This window comes from Microtus ochrogaster, chromosome 2 (genome assembly GCF_000317375.1).
Source record: "Microtus ochrogaster isolate Prairie Vole_2 chromosome 2, MicOch1.0, whole genome shotgun sequence".
In the NCBI taxonomy this organism is placed as follows: domain Eukaryota; kingdom Metazoa; phylum Chordata; class Mammalia; order Rodentia; family Cricetidae; genus Microtus; species Microtus ochrogaster.
This window is the reverse complement of record NC_022010.1, coordinates 28,645,832-28,666,342: the sequence shown is the minus strand read 5'-3', so window position 1 is coordinate 28,666,342 and position 20,511 is coordinate 28,645,832. Positions and strand designations below refer to the sequence as shown.

General features: G+C 47.1%; 1 protein-coding gene across 1 annotated transcript; it reads right to left on the bottom strand.

Moving 5' to 3' along the window:
• Window positions 1-15,822: 15,822 nt before the first annotated feature.
• Window positions 15,823-20,180, bottom strand: Pdx1 (pancreatic and duodenal homeobox 1). The gene is made up of 2 exons (XM_005344706.1): window positions 19,778-20,180; window positions 15,823-16,271 (listed from the first exon to the last, which is right to left on the bottom strand). Exons 1-2 carry the CDS (start codon window positions 20,178-20,180, stop codon window positions 15,823-15,825), a joined length of 852 nt encoding a protein of 283 aa, XP_005344763.1.
• Window positions 20,181-20,511: the final 331 nt, after the last annotated feature.

Here is a 20,511-nt window from a genome sequence, read left to right as displayed (position 1 = left end):
CCACCACCGCCCGGCAAGCGCAGGTCTTTCTACATTTGCCACACATGAACAAGTCAGTCTGGCTCCCACCTGTCTCGGCCGTCTGATGCTCTCTGATGGCTTCTCTGGTCACAGTTTTTCCTCATCTCACCCAAAGATGTTTTTAAGATTGATTTTATGTGTATGAGTGTTTTGCCTGTGTGTGTGTATATATATATACACCATATGTGTGCCTGATGCACACAGAGATCAGAAAACGATATCAGATCCGCAAGAACTTGAGTTAGATGTGGTTGTGATACTGCATGTGGGTGCCGGGAACTGAACTCTGGTCCCCTAGAAGAGCAGCAAGTGCTCTTAAGGGTTGAACCATCTCTTCAGTTCCCACCCTCAATGTTTATACATCACCAGAGTTTTGTTTTCCCTTATTCAGTCATCCCTTTGAATACTTGCTATATGTTGGGAAGTACCAGGAAGATGAAAACCGGTACCTGGGTAGGGGAAAGTGGGGAGTGTTTAATTCCTCCGGGAAGACATGCAACCACTTAAGCTTAGGAGTCAATGAGCACTTGGGCTATTGCATTTTACAATTACAAATCACACGAAGGTAAACATCTTTTCATGTATATCCTTTTTACGCTTTTTTTTTTTTTTTTTTAAGACAGGGTCTCACTGTGTAGCCTTGGCTGGCTTCAACTCACTATGTACCAGGCTGGTCTCAAACTCACAGCGATCCACCTGCTTCTGCCTCCTGAATTCTGGGACTAATGGCCTGTGCCACCATACCCAGCTAGAAGGGATGACTTAGCGGTTAAGAGTGTTGTGCGATTATGAGGATGGGGATTTGGATCCCTGCATTCAAATGACAAGGTCATGGTTGTACCAGGCAGGCCGGCTATCTGTTCCCATCTGTCTGGAGACAAGGGGGCTGAAGCTTGTTGGTTTCCAGCCAAGTGGAGGAAAACTCAAGCCCCAGGTTCTGGAAAAGTCCTGCTCAAAAGAACAGGTGGGGCCCCGATGCCGTCTTCTGGCCTCCTTGTGAGCCCAGGCACGTGCATCTTTAAACACAGACAAACAAACACGTACAAAACACTAAGCAGACAGACACAGGAGAGGTGACAGACTAGACAAGCAACTTTAGTGACTGTGTCGTGGTGGGAGGCAGCAACATGATCTCTCAGAAAATATCCATTTCTTTCTTTAATTTTTTTTTTAATTTTATGTGCCCTGGTGTTTTGCCAGTATGTATGCTTGTGTAGGGGTTTTGAAGCCCCTGGAACTGGAGTTACAGACAGTGTGAGCCACCATGTGGGTGCTGGGACTTGAGAGCAGTCAGTACTCTTAATCACTGAACCATCTCTTCAGGCCTCAAAATACCCATTTCTTAATTCTTAGAACCTGTGAAAATTGCCTTAGAGCAAACAAACTTGCCAGGTGTGGGGGCTCATGCGATCCTAAGCAGGGGCAGGCAGATTTCTGTGAGTTTGAGGCCCGTCTGGTTTACATAGCAGGCTCCAAATCAGCAAGAGTTAAGCAGTGAAACCCTGTCTCAAAACAAACAAACAAACAAACAAACAACAACAACAAAAACCCAACCCTAAACTAACCACAAACAAAAACCCCTCCACCAAGGGCCTCTCAGGTAAAGGTGCTTGTCACCAAGCCTAAGGACCTGAGCTTGGTCCCCAGGAAGCTAGAAGGAGGGGACAGACTCCTGCAAGTGTCCTTTGATGTCCAGACACTTGCAGTGACACACGAGCACTCCTGCACATACAAGTAAATAATAAATGTGGTTTTAAAAATGGTTTTTTCATACACTTGCAAATAAATAATGAATGTAGTTTTAATTTTAAAAACACCCTTCAGCTAAAATAAAAATACACACAGGTACAACTGAATTAAATCTCCTGGGCTGGGGCTGTGCTCAGGGGTAACAGTGCTTGCCTGGCATTCTTGAGTTCCTGAATGTGATCGCCTGTAACACACACATATGTACACATACACACACACATGCACACGTGCACACATGCATGCATGCACACACACAGAGTTAAGTATTTTGACATGGATAGATCTTTCTTGGCGATTCGTGCCATCCTTATAAGCTAGTGAAAGCATTAGTATAAAGAGGAGACAGGTACCCCCCCCCCCCACTATGTGACACCCACACAGAGGTGAAGGACCTGGGTAGATTCTGTTGCTGTAAGCCACCATGGTCATATGAATTCATTAAAATATCCACACAGAGCACACAGAGAGAAGTGATTTATAACTCTGATCAAACACCCCAAACTTTGTTTTCTATGACTGTGTCCCTGTGACCACTCATTCTACAGGGGAGGACTTCAGACAGAGTACAGCAGGGATGGTCAGTCCCACTCCCCCGTACCTGGAGCCTGGAGAAGGACCTGAAGGACCAGACTGGAACCCTCTGGAGGTTTTCCTAAAACCTAGTAAGTTTGAGTTTGAGTCAACATGGTCTACAGAACAAGTTCCAGGACATCCAGGACAACACAGAGAAACCCTGTTTCAGAAACTGAAACCCAAACCAAAACAAACCAGAAACAAAGACCAAAAACACCCTACTAATGTTTTTAGAGACTTAGAGACTAAACTGGGTCAAAGGCCGAGCTCATTCAGGTTTATTTATATATAGTTTTGTTTCTGTTTTTCAAGACAGATCTACCTGCTTCTGCCTCTCAAGGGCTGGAATTAAAGGGTTGCACCTGACTCTATATTTTATGTGCATGGGTATCTGTGCATTGCATGCATGCAGTACTCAATGAGACCAGAAGAGGGCATCAGAGAACCTGGACCTGGAGTCAAAAACACTGTGAGCCACCATGTGGGTTCTGGGAACTGATCTCAGGTCCTCTGGAAGAGCATCCAGTGTGCTTAACCACGGAGCCATCTCTCCACCCCCTATCCAAGCTTCTTACACAGTGGTTTAGAGCTTGTTCCCAGATAGCCTGGTGTGAGGTGGATGGAGTACCAGGGCCTCAGTTTAGAAACAGGTCACTTCCACCCACATTTCTAATTGATTGAAGCAGTATCAGCCCTCAGTGAACACACAGATTGTTGATATTGCCAAGTTCTTCCTTTCTCCCTTCCTCCCTCCTTCCCTCTGTCCCTCCCTCTCTCCCAGTTCTCTCTCCTTCTCCTTCTCCTGTGTGTGCCACCACAATGGGTATAGTTTTTTTTCTTTTAACCTAAAAATTTATTAAATAAAGAGATAAACTTTTTTTCTGGTCATTTCTCCCTGAAATAAACCCAACACCCTCACTGTATTCAATACATAGAGAATTATCGCTAGAACATTATTGTCCCAATACGGGAAAAGTGCTGGGACATGGCTCAAGGATGGGTGCCTAGCGCAGGGAGGCTTCTCAGTTCATCCTTAAGCATCTCAAATTACAAAACAAATAACAGCCGTTGAGGCAAGCAAGATGGCAGCGTGGGCAAAGATGCGTGCCTACCTGTGCGCTGTGTGGACGAGTTCAATCCCTGGCAGATGGGAAAAAACCAGTTCCTGCAAAGTTGTACTCTGACCTCCACACAGGGCACACCTACCTCCTTCAAATAAAGAAAGAAATGTGTTTTAAAAAAAAGAAAAAAAGAAAAAGAAGGAGCTGGAGAGATGACTCCACAGTTAAGAGCATTGACTTCTCTTTCAGAGGACCCAGGTTCAATTCCCAGCACCCACAGGGCAGATCATAACTGTCTGTAACTCCAGTTTCAGGGGATTCCACACCCTCACACAGACATGATGCAGGCAAAACACTAATGCACATGTAATAAAAATGAATATTAAAAAAGGTTAAAAAAATAAAATAAGGGCTGGAGAGATGTCTCAGCAGTTAAGAGCACTGACGGCTCTTCCAGAGGTCCTGAGTTCAATTCCCAGCAACCACATGGGGGCTCACAACCATCTGTAATGGGATCTGATGTCCTCTTCTGGCCTGCAGATGTACACGCTAGTAGAGCACTCATACCAACAAACAAACAAAAATGAATGAATGATAAATAAATATAAACAGAGAGGAAGGTGAGCACATACAACATTCAATGGTTTGTTAATTGCAAACTCCTCCAAGCACACTCTGCCCCACTACCACTTATTCTCAGTCCTGCCTGCCGAGAGAGCCTGTCTGAATCATTTCCTGTCTTGTAGATTTTTGCCTTCCCCTTAATAATAATTAAAAAATATGAATGTAATTTGCATTTTTTTCATCCTATAGAAATTTGGAAATCTCAGTTCCTCTGCACTATCTTTGTTTTCTTGGGTCTAAGGTGGCCAGCCTGGTCTACACATTTGGGCTGGGCACTATACAAGTGGTGCTGGGGCTTGAACCCAGGACTTCTGTCAGTCCAGTTGATCACTCTATGAATTGAGTTACATGCCTAGCTTGTTTGATTACTTAGTTTTCCAAGGCAGAGTTTCATTGTGTAGCCTTGGCTGTCCTGGAACTCACTCTGGCCTCAAACTCACAGAAATCCACCTGCCTCTGCCTACCAAATGCTGGGATTAAAGGTGTGTACCATGGCCACTACCACCCGGTGAGCTCATATGCTCTTATGGAATAAAAAAAAATGAGAGAAAAAGTATGGTCAGGGACCATGGCCTATGAACAACAATGTGTTGCCATGGGTGACTTGCTTGTGGTACCTTGGCCAGAGGATGCTGCTCAGAATGAGATGCAATGTCATCATCGTATTTTCTCCTCTCCCTGCACCCAGGACATCCCACACCACCTCCACTCATGCTGACCCTGAACCGCGAGACCTCCGGGTATTCTAAATCATTACTTCTGGATGATTAATGAGGTGAAGGGATTCTCAGACTTCCTGGAGCAGACTTCCTTGTATCTTGATATATTCACTGTACTTCCTGTGAGACAAGTGGCAATTTAGTCAATATTCTTTAAATACTGCTACTTTTCTCAACAACAACAAAAAGCTCAAGTAAGGGAAGAAAGCTGTAATTCTACTCAGAGTTAACCACTGACAGCATCTTCAACGTTTATTTTTAACTGAAACGACGATTCTTTCCACCTGTCAAAAATACAGTGTGGGGCTTGGAGAGCGGCTCAGAGGTTAGGAGCATAGGCTGCCCCTGCAGTGGACACAGTTGAAGCCACAGACTCAGAATTTGATTGCAAAGTACCTTTGCCTCTCCCGCCTCACTTCCAGACGCCACCTTTTTTTCTTTTCAGGTAGGCTAGAAGCTGTTCTCCAGTGCAGGACTGTGCCATCTGGGACAATGACAATAGACAGATTCTAAATAGGTGAGGTAAATATTACACCACTCAGAGATAGTCTTTCTTAAAAACAAAACAAAAACGAACAAAAGGTTTCACTATGTAGCCCTGGTCCATCCCGCCTGAAATGTGCGATATAGAGGAGACTGGCTTTGAACTCACAGACATCCTCCTGCCTCTGCCTTCAGAGTGTTGAGAGTAAAGGTGTTCACCACCATACCCAGCACCAGACACGTTTTAAGAACAGCTCTGGTCAGGCATGGTGGGGCATGCCTTAAATCTCAGTCGTTTGGTGACAGAGGCAGGTGTATTTCTATGAGTTCAAGACCAGCCTGGGCTATATAAAGACTGGATAGCACTTACATGGCAGTCCAGGTAACTCTCACTACATATAGCACACCCTGACATTTCTCATTCTATCTTATTTGATTATTATTATTATTTTGTGTGTGTGTGTGTGTGTGTGTGTGTGTGTGTGTGTGTGTGTGTATGTATGTGTTGTTTGAGATGGAATTCATGGCCTTGGGCATTCTAGGTAAGACCTGTACTGCCCCTTAAGGTAGGCCTCTGGCTTCTATTTTTATTTAAGTCAAAATATCTAGTTACAAACTATTACATTGACTTCATCAACTGCTAATTAGTTACATCACAGGTAACTGTTTGACAAATACTCAGAGAAGAGAAGCATGTTTACGCAACTATAGGTAACATTTATCATCTCAGAAAGCACTTTCCAAAATGCATTACATTTTCAAAGGGATTTGAAAATTATTTTTTTATGTGTATAGGTGTCCTAATTCTATGTAACCCGCCCTGTGCACCGTGTGTGCAGTGCCTCGGGAGGCCAGAAGAGGGCACTGAATACTCAATGGGACTGGAGTTACAGATGGTTGTGACCCCCGTGTGGGTGCTGGGAATCAAAGGCCAGTCCTCTACAAGAACAGCCGTTGCTCTTAACCACTGAGCCATCTCTTCAGTCCCCACATGGCTTCTTTCCTTCGACACTCAGAGCAGTCCTGTGGAGTCCCTCCAATGACCACTTTGACAAATGCCCACAGACACTGAGTCTTCCGAGTGCAGAAGGGAGGCAGGTGGCAAACACAGACCTAGAGGTGGATTCTTCTGACAGACAAGTCTCAGCCTTCCTCCAGGTCCTGGGCTAGAATGGATACAGTGTTGCTTTCTGCCTGAACACTAATTTTAGTTCTGAGCTTTCTGATAGCTAAGGCAAACAGTGGGCACAGAGTCTGGCTGTTTAATGAAAGCGAGCACACACATTTGAATAAACTTCCTTCTGGAGGTGAATTCCAGGACACAGGCTCCCTGTAGAGGGCTACTGTAAATAATGTATATAAAATACCAAATTGTCATAACAAGTTTCATTTATTAAAGATTTATTTATTTATTTATTTTTTGTTTGTTTTCAAGATAGGGTTTCTCACTGTAGCCCTGGCTGTTCTGGAACACACTCAGTAGACCAGGCTGGCCTCAAACTGAGATTTGCCTGCCTCTGCCTCCAGAATATTGGGACTAAAGGTGTGTGCTACCACAACTCAGCTCAAGATTCTTTCTATCTATCTATCTATCTATCTATCTATCTATCTATCTATCTATCTATCTATGTGTGTGCACTTGAACACATGCACATGCAAATGCAGGTCTCTAGGGAGGCCAGAAGAGGGCATCATATCCCCAGGAAATAGTTCTAGATGGTTGTAAGCCACCCAGCATGGGTGCTGGAACTAGAACTCAGGTCCTTTGGAAAAATGGTTCATGTTCTTGACTGCTGGCCCACTCTCCAGCTCTTCAGGACACATTTTTAAAAATTACACATATGTGTTTATTTATCTGTTCATTTACTTATTTATGTATTATGTACTTATGTATTTGTTCATGTACTTTCTTTTTTAAGTTCTTAAAAGTTACATATATGTTTATGTATTTATTAATGTATTTTAAAATTACATATATGGCCAGAAGGTGGTGGTGCATGCCTTTAATTCCAACACTTGGGGTGCAGAGTCAGATGTATCTCTGTGAGTTCGAGGCCAGCCTGATCTACAAGGGGAGCTGCAGGACAATCAGAACTACATAGAGAAACCCTGTCTAGAAAAACAAATGAAAACTTACATATATCATATATCTATTTCTCTCTCTATATATATTATATATATATATATATATGTGATGCATATACTGAAGTTCTTAGGTACATTTATCTGCTGCATCGTTTAACTGGCCCAGAATTGGTAGTATTTGTAATCCTCACCTTCCCATGAGGTAGGAGAATGCACGCAAGCTCACTATTATACAGAGAGCCCTTATCTCAAAAAAAAAAAAAAAAAAGAAAAGAAAAGAAAAGAAAAGAAAAGAAAAAAAGCCAGGCCAGTAAGGAAAACAAAACAAAACAAAGCCCCCAGGGCTTAAGTCAAGAGGAGACTGTTCTTTCTGGAGAATGTGCTGCTATGTTGCTCAGCTGGTTAGCAGATCCAAGCTTTTGTAGTTGGAGAACGGCTCCCACTGCCACTGCTGATTGTCCATATAATCTCTTCAAGGTCCCTAGCCTCATCATCCTTCTAAAGCCCCTTTGCTCTGTAAGGGCACACACTGGCGGATCTGAGGGTTTCACATCATCTTTCACGGACTGCACTTCTGCCTACCTCATCCTTGCTCCTCCCCACCTACTGCTTGAAAAGCAGGTGCAGGGAATGGAGCACAGCATGGGGCATGGGGCGGAACAGACAACACAGGGTTGGTAGAAGGGACGGTCAAAGCAGCCAAGCCCCAGACAGCTCGAAGCAACATTCCCACTCTATAGGACTTAGCCACAGGCTCCCATGTAGGACAGAAATGAACTGTTTCTGTATAAGTCCCTGTTATTTGGGTGGTCTCTGTTAGTCACACTGAAAGCCAATTGATAGACTAACAGCCAAGGAAATGATTTATAAGTGAGATCAGGGGACAATCTCTTACTCTTGGGGTCCTAAGAATTGCTATGCAAATCCCACATCATCAAAACACCTCTCTCCCCGGAGTCACCAGACAACCCTAGAATTAGATGATGCATGCATGTCCTTTGTGCAAAGCCACATGAAGTGAGTACTGGTGCCGTGTGTGCTGTGTGCCAATGCTCTGCTATCTGTAGGCATGTCTTTGCTTGGGTCTGGCCAGTACCCATGTCACTTTGCAGGCCACACACTCTGGCCTGGATCCTGAATTAGATTTAGGTGTCCGTCAGAGGTGGACAGAAGATCCTTTAAAAAACAAAAGTCTGCATGGCATTGCTAATGCTGCCTGCCCTGGGGCCCGCTGGACCATGCTCTGCCACATGTCGAGTAGGAGAGGCGAGGCCTATGCTTTCGGAGGGACCGCATGCTTCTGGAAAGCCCTACTCCAGTAGACTCTACTCTTCACATAAACTATTTCACAACAATCACAGAAGATGAGAAGAGCCCTAATTCCAGGGGTCAAAGACAGGGCCAAAGGGATTAAGTTATTTGCCCTACTTCAGAAGGGCAATAAATAACGGACACAGCTCAGGAAGCCAAGCCCTGTCCAGGGTTCTGAGGAAAATCTTTGTTTTTTTCCTGTGACCCAGGGTCTTTCCCTTTCTCCTCCACTGAATCTGAGAGCAAATGGTAGCTTGAAAGATATCTTTGGGGGCTGGAGAGATGGCTCAGTGGTTAAGATCATTGCCTGCTCTTCCAAAGGTCCTGAGTTCAATTCCCAGCAACCACATGGTGGCTCACAGCCATCTCTAATGAGGTCTGGTGCCCTCTTCTGGCCTGCAGACATACACACAGACAGAATATTGTATACATAATAAATAAATAAATATTTAAGAAAAAAGATATCTTTGCCTTGGTGTTTGGTTGGGTCTTTGTGGAGGAGCCCACTCATATGGGGTGGGAGACATTGCATTTCCCTATTAGAAACTTCCTCTTGTAACCTTAAGTCCAACTAAAGTATGTATGCATTTATTATAATGAATCCAACAAATACAGGCTCTTCACATTTTCAATTTTTGGTGATACCTTTTGTATATTTATTTATTTATTTTTCCTGAAGTAGAAATGGTTTCATGGTCGTATAGTTGTGGCACACACCTCTAATCCCAGTACACGGGAGGCAGAGGCAGGTGGATCCCTGTGAGTCTGAGGCCAGCCTGGTCTACAGAGTGAGTTCCAGGAGAGGCAGTGCTACACAGAGAAACCCTGTTTCAAAAAACCAAAAAGAAAAAGAAAAGAAAGAAAGAAGGATGGAAACCATTCCATGTAATATAAAAAGCATTCCCAGATGTATTCAGCTGTGTGAACCTCTTAAGTGATTTGGAACATGGGCAAATAGTAGATAAGATGTTTTCAAACCTCATAGTCTCATGATCAGGTCTGGCAGAGAAGTCAGGAAAAAAAGTTCATTCAGATAAGAATAGAATTCATTCATAGGAATAGCCAAACTTATCGCCATACATTTGAAGAGCGCACTGTGTTACAGTGCAGAGAAACACCTCGAACGCATGCATATGAAATCGATCTAATTTCAGTGCTGGGCACCGAACCCAGATACAAGCTAGGCTGTGGTTAGCCCCAGCCCAAAAGAACATATATTTTCATTGCCTGAGTCTTTAGGAAAAGACTCTAGGCAATTCAACTCCTTGAAGTCAAATTGTAGAATACAGCTTAAAGTTGGAGTTGTCTGTGCTTTCAAAAGTCATGGCATCTCATCTAGAGCCCAAAATATAGATGAATTTTTACATGTGCACGCTAGGCAAGAGCTCAGTTACTGAGCTACACACAACATCAGAGAAAATAATTTTAGTGAAAATGTCGGAATAAGGTTTGGTCATGCGCCTTCCACCTACTGATAAACAAACACAGCTTTGAAATTGCATTGACATCCAAGACCCTGAGGAAGCCCGAAGACCAGATCTGATTGGGCAGTCAGTCTCTTTCACCCTGGGAACAGTTATTTGGAGCCACTGTTTAGCCTTCCTTTCCCACTGTGTCTGGCTGTCCTCCGATGCTTTCCGATCTATCCACAGAGATAAATGTCCAGAAGGCTCCAGTTACTGCCTGTCCCTGCAGGGACAGCTTTCTGCTTCCTGCTGCCCTACCTCAGTTTCCCATTAGCTTGACAGAGGTGAGCTTGAGTACAGAAAGCTCTGCTCTTTCCTGACCCTCCTAGTCTTGTTATTTCTGGGCTCGCCTGTATGTGATGCTGTTAAGGCCAGGATTGGTAGTTGCTGTGACCTCGAATTTTCTTGAAAAGATTTGGAAATTACTCAGGTGACACAGGGTTGAAACCTTGGTAGAAGATGGTAGAATACCACAGATGGCTTGTTCTGGTGAAAATTGTCTCAGTTCTTTATATTTTGAACAGTTTTAAAGGCAGGAGAAGCCATCTGTGAAGAATGTGTAATGGGTTGGGGCTGTGGTCACTTTCAGCGCTGGAAAATTTGCACAGGGTGAGCGCAACCCTTTGTTTCATCTCCAGAACAGAGAGAAAGAAAAAGAAGGAAAGGAAGGAAGGAAGGAAGGAAGGAAGGAAGGAAGGAAGGAAGAAAGGAAGGAAGGAAGGAAGGAAGGAAGGAAGGGTCAGGCATGGTGGTGCACACCGTTAATCCCAGCACTTGGCAGGGGCAGAAGCAGGCAGATCTCTGTTAGTTCAAGACCAACATTGTCTACATACAAAATTCCAGTCCAGCTAGAACCACAGAGTGAGCCCTTGTCTATAAATAAACAAATAAGTAAATAAGAAGAAAGGAAGGAAGAGAAAAGGAAAAGGTCTATAGGAAAGCAGCCTTGGGTGTTTAGTACCACCTGACCCTTGTCACTATGGCAACCTACCGGACACACAGTAAACATATAAACATAAACACATTACATGGGGTATGCAGGCATATCCAGACACACAAAGTTGGACTGCTTGTTTCTTAAAGGGACAGGGCACTGATAGGGAAGGCCAGCACAATCATAGCACTCATCCTTAGACATCAACCATACAAACATGGCTATATAAATAGGCACGGACTCAAAGAGAGAGATTGATAGGGGTGTGTTTTGTAGACCTAGGATAGGAGAGGCTAGCAGATGACTCTATGCTTAGGAACACCAGCTGTTCTTCCAGAGGAACTGGGTTTGATTCTCAGCACCCACCTGGTGGCTCACAGCCATCTGTGACTTCAGTTCCAGGGAATCTGATGCCCACCTCTGGCTTCCACAGGCACCAGGCACACACATGGCATACATACATACATGCAGGCTAAACACCCACACATAGAAAGTAAAATAATATTAATATTTAAAAAGAAATGTAATAGGTAGAATTCACTAACTTGAAAGAGCAACACTTAAATTTCATTCAGATTTAGACACTAGGGCTGGATTAATTGGAGAGGGTGTGGAGAGGCGACATGACCAGTTCAGGACCCCAGTGCTGATTTGGGAAGTGGAAGCTGCCTTTGTTCTTCCAAAAGAGATACCTGGTGAGCCTGATTAAGCCCTACTCCCTCTAGGACAGATAATCATGAGTCCCCAGGGCAAACACAGCAGGGACTCCAGTTCAGGACCAGAGTCTGGCGGTTCTAGGTGGGAGCTCCCTAGAGCAGGTGCATAGATACCTTACAGACAGTATGTTCTCAGTATCACTCATACTATTTTTATCCCCATGCCGCCTTCATTCTGGTCTTGGACTGGGAACTCACAGGGCTTGGGAAAAACCACAGAAATCCCTTAGTTCAGGTTCTCTGGTTGAGGAGTCAGGTTGCCTTTTCCAAAGGCTTCCAGGCCAGGGTGCGCATTGAAGAAGTTGGCAATGTTCTCCAGGGCTCCACTTTGACCACGGTCAGTGTGGTTCAGGACTGATCCACACATCGGTGATTCAGGAAGGTCTCTCACTTTACTGATAAATTCAAGAGAAGTGGCGGGTCAGGTACATGGTGGATCCTGCCAGGGTGTCCCCGGGAAAAGAAGGGGAGAAGAGGGGGGCATGGAGGTGCAGGCAGGCACGCTTGGGGCTCACACACCTTCCTCTAACACTTTCCAAACTCACCCTCAGTGGTGTTCCTTACAGGACTGGAGCACACAAAACCCCAGAGTAGCAGAGGGAGGTGGGCAGTTCCCCCCCCAGTTCCCCCCACCCCTGCCCTCAGTCTCTTTTCTCATCCTTAAGGCCTCAGAAACCCAGACTTCTTCACAGACTTGAGCTTGGAACTCCCAGCGCCTGGAGCCCACCCCCCACATCCCCAGTGGCCAGGATGTGTGTCTTTTCCTACCCTGCACCTTCCAGCTAGTCAGCTCTGGGAGGCTGCTGAATTCCTGGTACACAGGTGGAAGCCCTGTGCCAGAAGACCCGAATCATCCTGCCACCCAAGATTATGCCAGTGCAACTCTCCCCATGCTTGAGGCTGCTGTCTCTGAAGAGTCCTGTTCTCTCTTACTTTCTTGAGGATTATCCCAAAGAGAGGTTTCTATCGAACTAAGGGACAGCAACCACCTCCTACACCACGTATGCCGAAAGATGTGTGCTGGACCTCCTCCAAAGCCCTCCAGAAGACGCCATCTCCTTTCATCTTCATAATGGGCCCCAAATACAGGAGGAAATAGAATTGACTCAGTTGAGGCCACACATAGGTAAGGGGATGGGAGATACAAGGTCAGGGGAACCAGATGGTTTTATTTTTAGAGTGTTCTGAGCAAAGCCAATGCCCCAGGTATCCCAGCTCTGCCTACCAGACCTTGACCCTCCTGCTCACAAGAGGAAAGGGATGAGCTAAGATCTCTCTTCTGGCTGATCTAGAGAGCAAACCAGTTAGTTGCCTTACAACTATTGGTGTCCAAAATCCCTGTGTCCCAAACCCCTGCCAGCCTATGCCTTTTTCCCTCGGGCATATCCCAGAGCCTGGTGAGGAAGCTGCAACTCTGCCAATACCAGGAGTGAGACTGAGATCTCAGGTTCTCAGACTCTCAGAGCAGACTGGTTTACTCTGGAACCCAAACATCTGGACACTGGACAGTTCTCAGTCTCCTCCAACCTTACAGAAGCATCCTAGGAAGAAGCACCTGGAGGAGGTTGCTGTGGCAACATGGGAATTTTGTAAAACCAGAAGTGCTCATCTAAGATCAGTGGGTATGTAAAAATCACATCCACAGGATGGGGCTTTGCCAAAGGGAGGCCTTCCAGGAACCCCTGGAGACTGGGAGAGGCTAGTGGCCAGGGAAATGGCCATGAACAGTTACTTGCTTTTCTAGATAGTAAACTAAACCCATTTATAGTCTTTAATTTAAACCCTGCAGCAATCCTATAAGGTAGCACAAAATTTTGTCACTACTTTAAAATGGGAGAACTTGAATAAGTTTTTCTTTTCTTTTTTCCTTTTTCTCTTTCTCTCTCTCCTTTTCTTTCTTTTTTCCTCCTCCCTCCCTTTCTTCCTTTTTCTCCCTTCTTTCCTTTCTCTCTCTCTCTCTCTCTCTCTCTCTCTCTCTCTCTCTCTCTCTCTCTCTTCTCTCTCTCTTTTTTCAGAAAGGGTAGCCCTGGCTGTCCTGGAACCAGCTCTGTAGACCAGGCTGGCCTCTAACTCACAGAGATCTGCCTGTCTCTGTCTCTCCAGTGTTGAATTAAAGACGTGCACCACCACCACCAGGCTTAAATCATTTTTTCCCTATATCTCCAACGTAGATTTGTCACACTTCAGAGCCCAACCAGTGTGTGGCCTCCACCAGGAGAGGGCACATTCACCTTCCTGATTTAGGAGAGTGTCTTCCTACCAGGTTGTGACTCTCTAAGGAATAGGGCAAATTATTTTTTTTTAAAATATTTATTTATTTGTTATGTATACAATATTCTGTGTGTGTGTATGTCTGCAGGCCAGAAGAAGGCACCAGACCTCATTACAGATGGTTGTGAGCCACCATGTGGTTGCTGGGAATTGAACTCATGACCTTTGAAAGAGCAGGCAATGCTCTTAACCACTGAGCCATCTCTCCAGCCCAGGGCAAATTATTAAAGCAGGCAAGTAAACAAATAAGACTGCCTAATATCGCTCTGTGTAGGAAAGAAATAAAAGTAGTAACTCCTGAATCTCAGACTTAGACTGTGGGGGTGCTCAAGAGGCATTGGTGCCACTAAAGCAACTATTCTGGAGTTGCCTGCAGAGCAGGGAGGGGTAGGAGTTTGAAGCCAATTTTGCTAGTTCAAGGCACTCCTGGGCTGGGTCTCTGAGGGTGGAGACTTGCTCACTCACTCAAACTAACCAACCAACCAACCAACCAACCAACCAACCAAACAAAGAAAAACAAAACAAAACACTTTCATTAGAAAAGCTGTGGTTTTATTGAAGACAGAGTTTCTCTGCATGTCTCTGTCCTGGAACTAGCTCCATAGACCAGGCTGGCCTCCAACTCAGAGATCCACCTGCCTCTGCTTCCCAGTGCTAAGATTAAAAGCACCCGCTGCTTCTCTGGCCTCAGCTGTCCTACCACCACCCAGCTTGAAGCTGGATAATTCTTAATCGAAACTGCTAGTTAAATTTTTAAATGAGACGGAAACATCATCTTCTAGGGAGGTTTGAAATAAGGCAAAGAGAATTTGTCTTTGTTACCTATCATGCAATTCATATTTATTAAGCATTTTCCACAAACAACCTAAACATAAGGTTCAGACCTTGAAAGAAACAACCGACTTGGAAATGGCAGACACGTAGGCAAAGAACAGCTAATTTTAAAGCTTTAAACGAAAACAACCAGTTCCCCCTCCCCCCCCCCGCCCCCAAACCTTCAAAATACGGTGTAGAAATCACATCAGGTTTTTGTGAAGAGTTTTCGGCACCTGGCTTCCTTTTGGGAAGATATCCGCACTTTAAATAGAAATCTCAAATGTCCTTGTGCAAGCTTGGTCCCTCAGGACCCAGGAGGTCCATTAGGTGCACGAGGACTCTTGCTTCCTCTTCCCCTCAGGTCCAGTCGGTGAAGAATTTCTGATCTTCAAAGAAAAGAGTGCAGGTTGAAGAATGGATGTTAATGAAATATTTGGCTAAAGAATCTAGCAGAGGGGAAGCAAAGCAAAAGGAGGGAGGAGGGGTGGAGGGAGGGACGGCTAGAAGAAACACACACATCACTGCGTCTTTGAAACCTAAAGCACTTCGTTTTCATTATTCTTAACCTTCAAATGGTCGGCCCAGTAATGGCAGTTGTTTTCTGGGCAAACAAAGGCACCCAGCCCAGCTCTCCCGCCCGCTGGACGGACGTTAGGCTAATGATCACGTTTGTCCTCTTCCCATCATCGCCAGTTTTGAGTCCGGTCCTCTAAATAGGTCCCTGGATAGAGCCCTGGAGACAGGGAGAGGAACGCGACCAACAGAGGCAGACCTCGCCATTCGCAGTCTCCAAAGTTTTCAGAATCCAAGGTCTCTTTTTCCAGAAGTCGGCCAGCATCTCTCCGGCTATACCCAAATGGCATGTGCCCTCAAGAATGTTCTTGAGTGGCATTCAGGTTAAGACTCATCATCCCCTCTCTATCTAGGGGCCCACACGCAGCGCGTCCATACTCGGGGTCCTAGACCCGCTCGCTCATCCTCAGCCTGCGATCCTCACCGAGGTTCCTGCGGTGGTCGCAGAGGCGCTACGCTGGAGGGTTGTGGTGACGAGTTAAGGCCCGGAGGCAGCCGGCCCTCTCTGGCTGCAGCGGGGACGCCTGGGGCTACAGCACCACCCGGAGGTGGCGGAGGCGGCAACGCCAGCAGCTCCTCGCCCGAGGTCACCGCACTATCCTGCTCTGGTTCTTCGCCCCCACCGCCCCCGCTTGCGGTCCCGCTACTTCGCTTCTTATCCTCTTCCTTTTTCCACTTCATGCGACGATTTTGGAACCAGATTTTGATGTGTCTCTCAGTCAAGTTCAGCATCACTGCCAGCTCCACCCGGCGAGGCCGGGATATGTATTTGTTAAATAAGAATTCCTTCTCCAGCTCCAGCAGCTGCGCCCGCGTGTAGGCTGTACGGGTCCGCTTGTTCTCCTCCGGCTCCATTGCATACGCACCGCCTGTGGGCGACACGGTCGGTCAGTAAGTGCGGTCCCCGGGGCCAATGCAGCCCAAATATTTTATCCCCAGCCCAGTAATAGCCCTCCTGCTGATCGCGACTGGTCAGACCATGCGCAGCCCCTCGCTCCAGCGCCTACTGTGGCTGCACCACAATCTTCCCTTTCTCCTAGGCCACAGCCCAGCCTCGATATCATTCTTGGGTCTGTTGTTTCAAAATTAGTTCATTTAAGGGATGTTAAAATGGTTAAAATGCGCACAATAAACACTTTGATTCCATTCTACTTAGGCAATAATATGCCGTAAACATAGGATTTTAAACAAACTTTCTTACATTGACCCAAATCAGTCTGACTGGATAAAATAGGGCTCGGATTACTATCCCGTCTTTACAGGAATCTATAGACCCGATAAACATTTCTAGACTACGCTTTTACCACATGCGATGCTAATTCTCCTCTTTACTCACTGTTTCGTCAGCTTAAAATAATGCTAAACTCAACACATTAATTTTTTTTTTTTTTTACAAGATAGGCATCCGTGGTGCAGTCTCTAATTCCAGCGCACAGAAGGCAGAGGCAGGGGCAGGCAAATGGCGGCCAGCTTGGTCTTCATAACGAGTTCCAGGCCAGCAACAGCAATATTAAGCTCTGGTCTCGAAACATATTTTTTTTAATGAATTGAAAATGACTCACTAACGGACACAGATTGTAGTGTGAAAGAACATGGCGCTCATTAAGTTATGGGAACATTTTGTTATGTCTTTTATGTCTTTATCGTTATTTACTTAAATATTTATTATTTTGTGCGTAGGATATGCACGTGTGAGCGTTGCAACACACCTGTGGAGGTGGGAGCACAGCTTTAGGAAGTTGGCTCTTTTTTTTAAAATTTTTAGGTTCCGTGAATTGAACTAAGGACTTCAGATTAGAAGAGGGAATGTTTTTTAGTTTTTTTCCCTATATTGTTTTAAAAATATGGTTATATTGTAATTAGCCCCAACTTGAGAGGTAATTGTTACTTTAATTTTAGTTAGTATCCTGCCTCTGAGAATAAGAAATACTTTTGGGAGGGCGGGGAAAGATCACACAGGAGACCCATCCTGTGCTGTGCCACCAATATTGGCAGAGACCAGGTCGAAGAAGAACTCAGAGCTATTCTGGAAAAGGGATAGATCACCAAGGGGCTTGTCAGTCCTAGCTCTAAACCCTCATCTAAAGCAAGCAACAATCCCAAGTCTCTAGGAAGTCAGTGACACAACTGAGTGTTCCCCAGGTCTGTGCAGGGCACCCGAATGCCTAGACTGTGAACACTATTTTAGGGATCTCCGCCAAAGCTCATCGAAGAGGCCAAGGCCGACTTGATTCTGGACAGAGGCAAGGGACAGCAGTGAGGGCAAGGGATTAATTTCCTGGACGGACCAAGAGGAGGCACCAGAAGTTGAGTTGAGGCCCCTAGACCACTCTTTGGAAAGCAGCTCTTCTCCCCGGGAACTCCTCAGAAACCACACAGACCTTAGAGACTTACCCTTTTCGAAGCATTTAAAAAGGCCAACCTCTGTTTCATAAATGTAACTCACAGGTTCCTCGGACTCCTGCCCTCAGCTGCCTACTTTGCCGAGCCCTAGCAAAAAGCTATAGGGATCTGTGTCCGGCTAGAGGAAGCAGAGGACGGAAACTAAAGTTGGAATCTGCAGGTGAGAAAATGTTCCGATTTCCCCAGTCTGACCCCCCCCCCCCGGGACTCAGAGTAGAACCGCCAGTGGTGAAGTTCTTTTAGGTCCAATTATTTTCAAGTGGCTATCGCCATTAGTATTCGTATTTTGGTCATTGCGCCCTTTCCAAGGGTTGTGAAACCCCAGTGAGCACACGCAGGTGGTCTCGCTAAACTTGACAGTTCTTCCGAAGTGGAGCCGGCTGGAGCTCCCTGCAGGCCTCCACCGGAAGAAGAGAGGGGCGGCCAGTCCAAAGTCAGACGTGCAGAGGGTCAGAAGGGACCCGCAAAGGCTTCTGGCGCCCGAATTTTGCAGTCCGAAGGCTTCTCCAAAGAGTTTTCCAAGCACAGGAAAAGCTGTCGGCCTGCCCTCAGAATTTACTCTCTGGTTTCTTTCCTCCTTAGTCCAACGCAGAAGCGGATAGCCAGAGATTCCAGGGCTCTGCGGGAGGAAGCCCCGAAAGACAGAATCCTTGGCAAAGAACTAGGGACTGAGAACCCCCTGGGTGGAGGGCAGCTCAAGAACCGGGTCTCAGCGACATTTGGCCTTGGCCGTGAGACACCTCTGTAGCATCTACCTGCTTCATCTGCTTGGAATTGGTCAGAGGTGAGGGACAGACGTCCCCAGGAAGAGTTTGAGTCCTGTCTTAAGTTAAGATTTTTGCTCTCGCTGGGTGTCCCCTGGGACTTTGGTGAGCCTGGCCTACCCCAGACCCTCTCCAGAGCTTTGCTTGGCTGCTCCTGGGGCCGAGTCAGGCTCCTTAGGCAGGCCCTGAAGACCTGACTTTGAGAATTCTCAGGGGATGCCAAGTCCAGCTTCTGAACCCGCGGTTCCTGACAGTCAGTCGGAAGGCAAAGAAAAGGCTGCTATTTGCAGTACAGGTGTGACCAGAAGTGGCTGCAGCCCGGAAGAGATAACACTTTGCAGCGGCGGGCACAGGCCCCGTGCGAATTCGCTGCCAGCACCCGGCAGGGAAGGGACCTAGAGCTTGCTCTGCGTCGCCTCTCCGCTGCCAGGGAGGGCCTGGAACAAAGCAGGCAAAGCCCAGAGCTAAGGAAACCCGGGGGTCTGAGCCGGACTTCAGGAAGGAGGGGGCCTCTTATTGCATATGTACTTCCTGGGACGCAGCGCGAGAAGACCCTTCGACCCCTTTTGGTTGGTCCAGAAAGAATTGGCACCCCAGACGCCTCTCCCAGCTGCCATGCTCCGGAGCCGCCTTTCGGTGAGCCCTCACCTCGCCCCAGTCTCTTCCTGTTCACTTCCACCCCTTACTCTACTCCAGGGCCTCCGGACCCTTGGCAGGCCTGGATGGACGCAATTTTCCTTTCCTTTTCTGCTTTTCTGCTTCTACTCGCTGCCCCCAGGAGGCCCATTTTCTTTAATAAAGCCACCAGCACCAGCACAGGGCCAGGAAGTGAAGGGGCCTCAGGCTCCCAAGGGGTTCCAGCCTAGGTCAAAACTTGCTTTTAACTTGGTGCCCACTACCTGGGAGTCCTCGGCTTCCAGATCTCCCGCTGCAAAAGGATCCAGAGAGTTCAAGAAGGTCTGAACCTGGGTAGGCCTCGGCTTTCTTGGGAATGGGAGCCGGTTCCCAGGTTAAGAAAGGCTTAGGACACTCGCAAGGAAGGAGGAATGCCGAGTGAAGAGGCTTCCAGGTGAACGGACTTGTTGGCCTCATCAGAGTTTGTGCTAAGCCTGCTTTATCCCTGCAGGTGGAAGAGGAAAAGGCCCAAGGGAGATAGTGGCAGCTGAGTCTACACTAGGAGAAGAGAAAGGGAGAAAAGCCAGGCTTACCTGCCCACTGGCCTTTCCACGCGTGAGCTTTGGTGGATTTCATCCACGGAAAAGGGAGCTGAACGCGGCTGGGCTCTTCCAGGCCCCCAGGCTCTGTTCCATTCGGGAAAGGCCCGGAGGGCTGGTGGGCGAGCCCGAGCTGAGCTGGGAGGTGGTGGAGGTGCGCCACCGCAGGGTCTTCGGCGAGCGGGGGCACTTCGTATGGGGAGATGTCCGGGGGACTTCCCTGCTCCAGTGTTCCCAGGGCGCCTGCGAATTGGGGTGGCGGAGGAGGTGGGGGCTGGCGGCCCATGTACAGGCACGCAGGGGGGTTAGCGCTGAACTCTGGCACCGGGCCCCTCTGGAATGCGCACGGGTCCTTGTAGAGCTGTGTGGCCGCATAGTACTGCTCCTCACCGTTCATGGTGGCAGCCGGCACTTGGGGGACAATCGCCCCGAGTAGGTATCTGCAAGCCAGGCCCTGGCGCTGTGCAGCTCATGGACTCCCAACTCCTGCCCAGATCGCTTTGACAGTTCCCCACGGCTGTCCTGGGGACCAGGCGCTGGCGGGGCACAGACAAGCCGGCCGCCGTGCCATAGGCTCTCAGGCACCCCACGTGGCTCAGCCTGAGGCCATTATTGGCCTGGCGGACTGCCTTAAGAAGGAGGCCCAGGTACCCGCGAACACCTACATTTGTTTCAATTTTCTCTCTCAGTCGGCTGAGCCCTCCTCCGTTTACAGCAGGCGGAGGTCT

What these genes read in the sequence shown, in the direction of transcription:
- Pdx1 (XM_005344706.1), bottom strand. Translation starts at nt 20,180, where the DNA reads ATGAACGGTGAGGAGCAGTACTATGCGGCCACACAGCTCTACAAGGAC. An exon ending in GTGGAAAGGCCAGTGGGCAG is followed by an intron (nt 16,272 to 19,777) that starts GTAAGCCTGGCT and finishes TGTCGCCCACAG; the next exon opens with GCGGTGCGTATGCAATGGAG.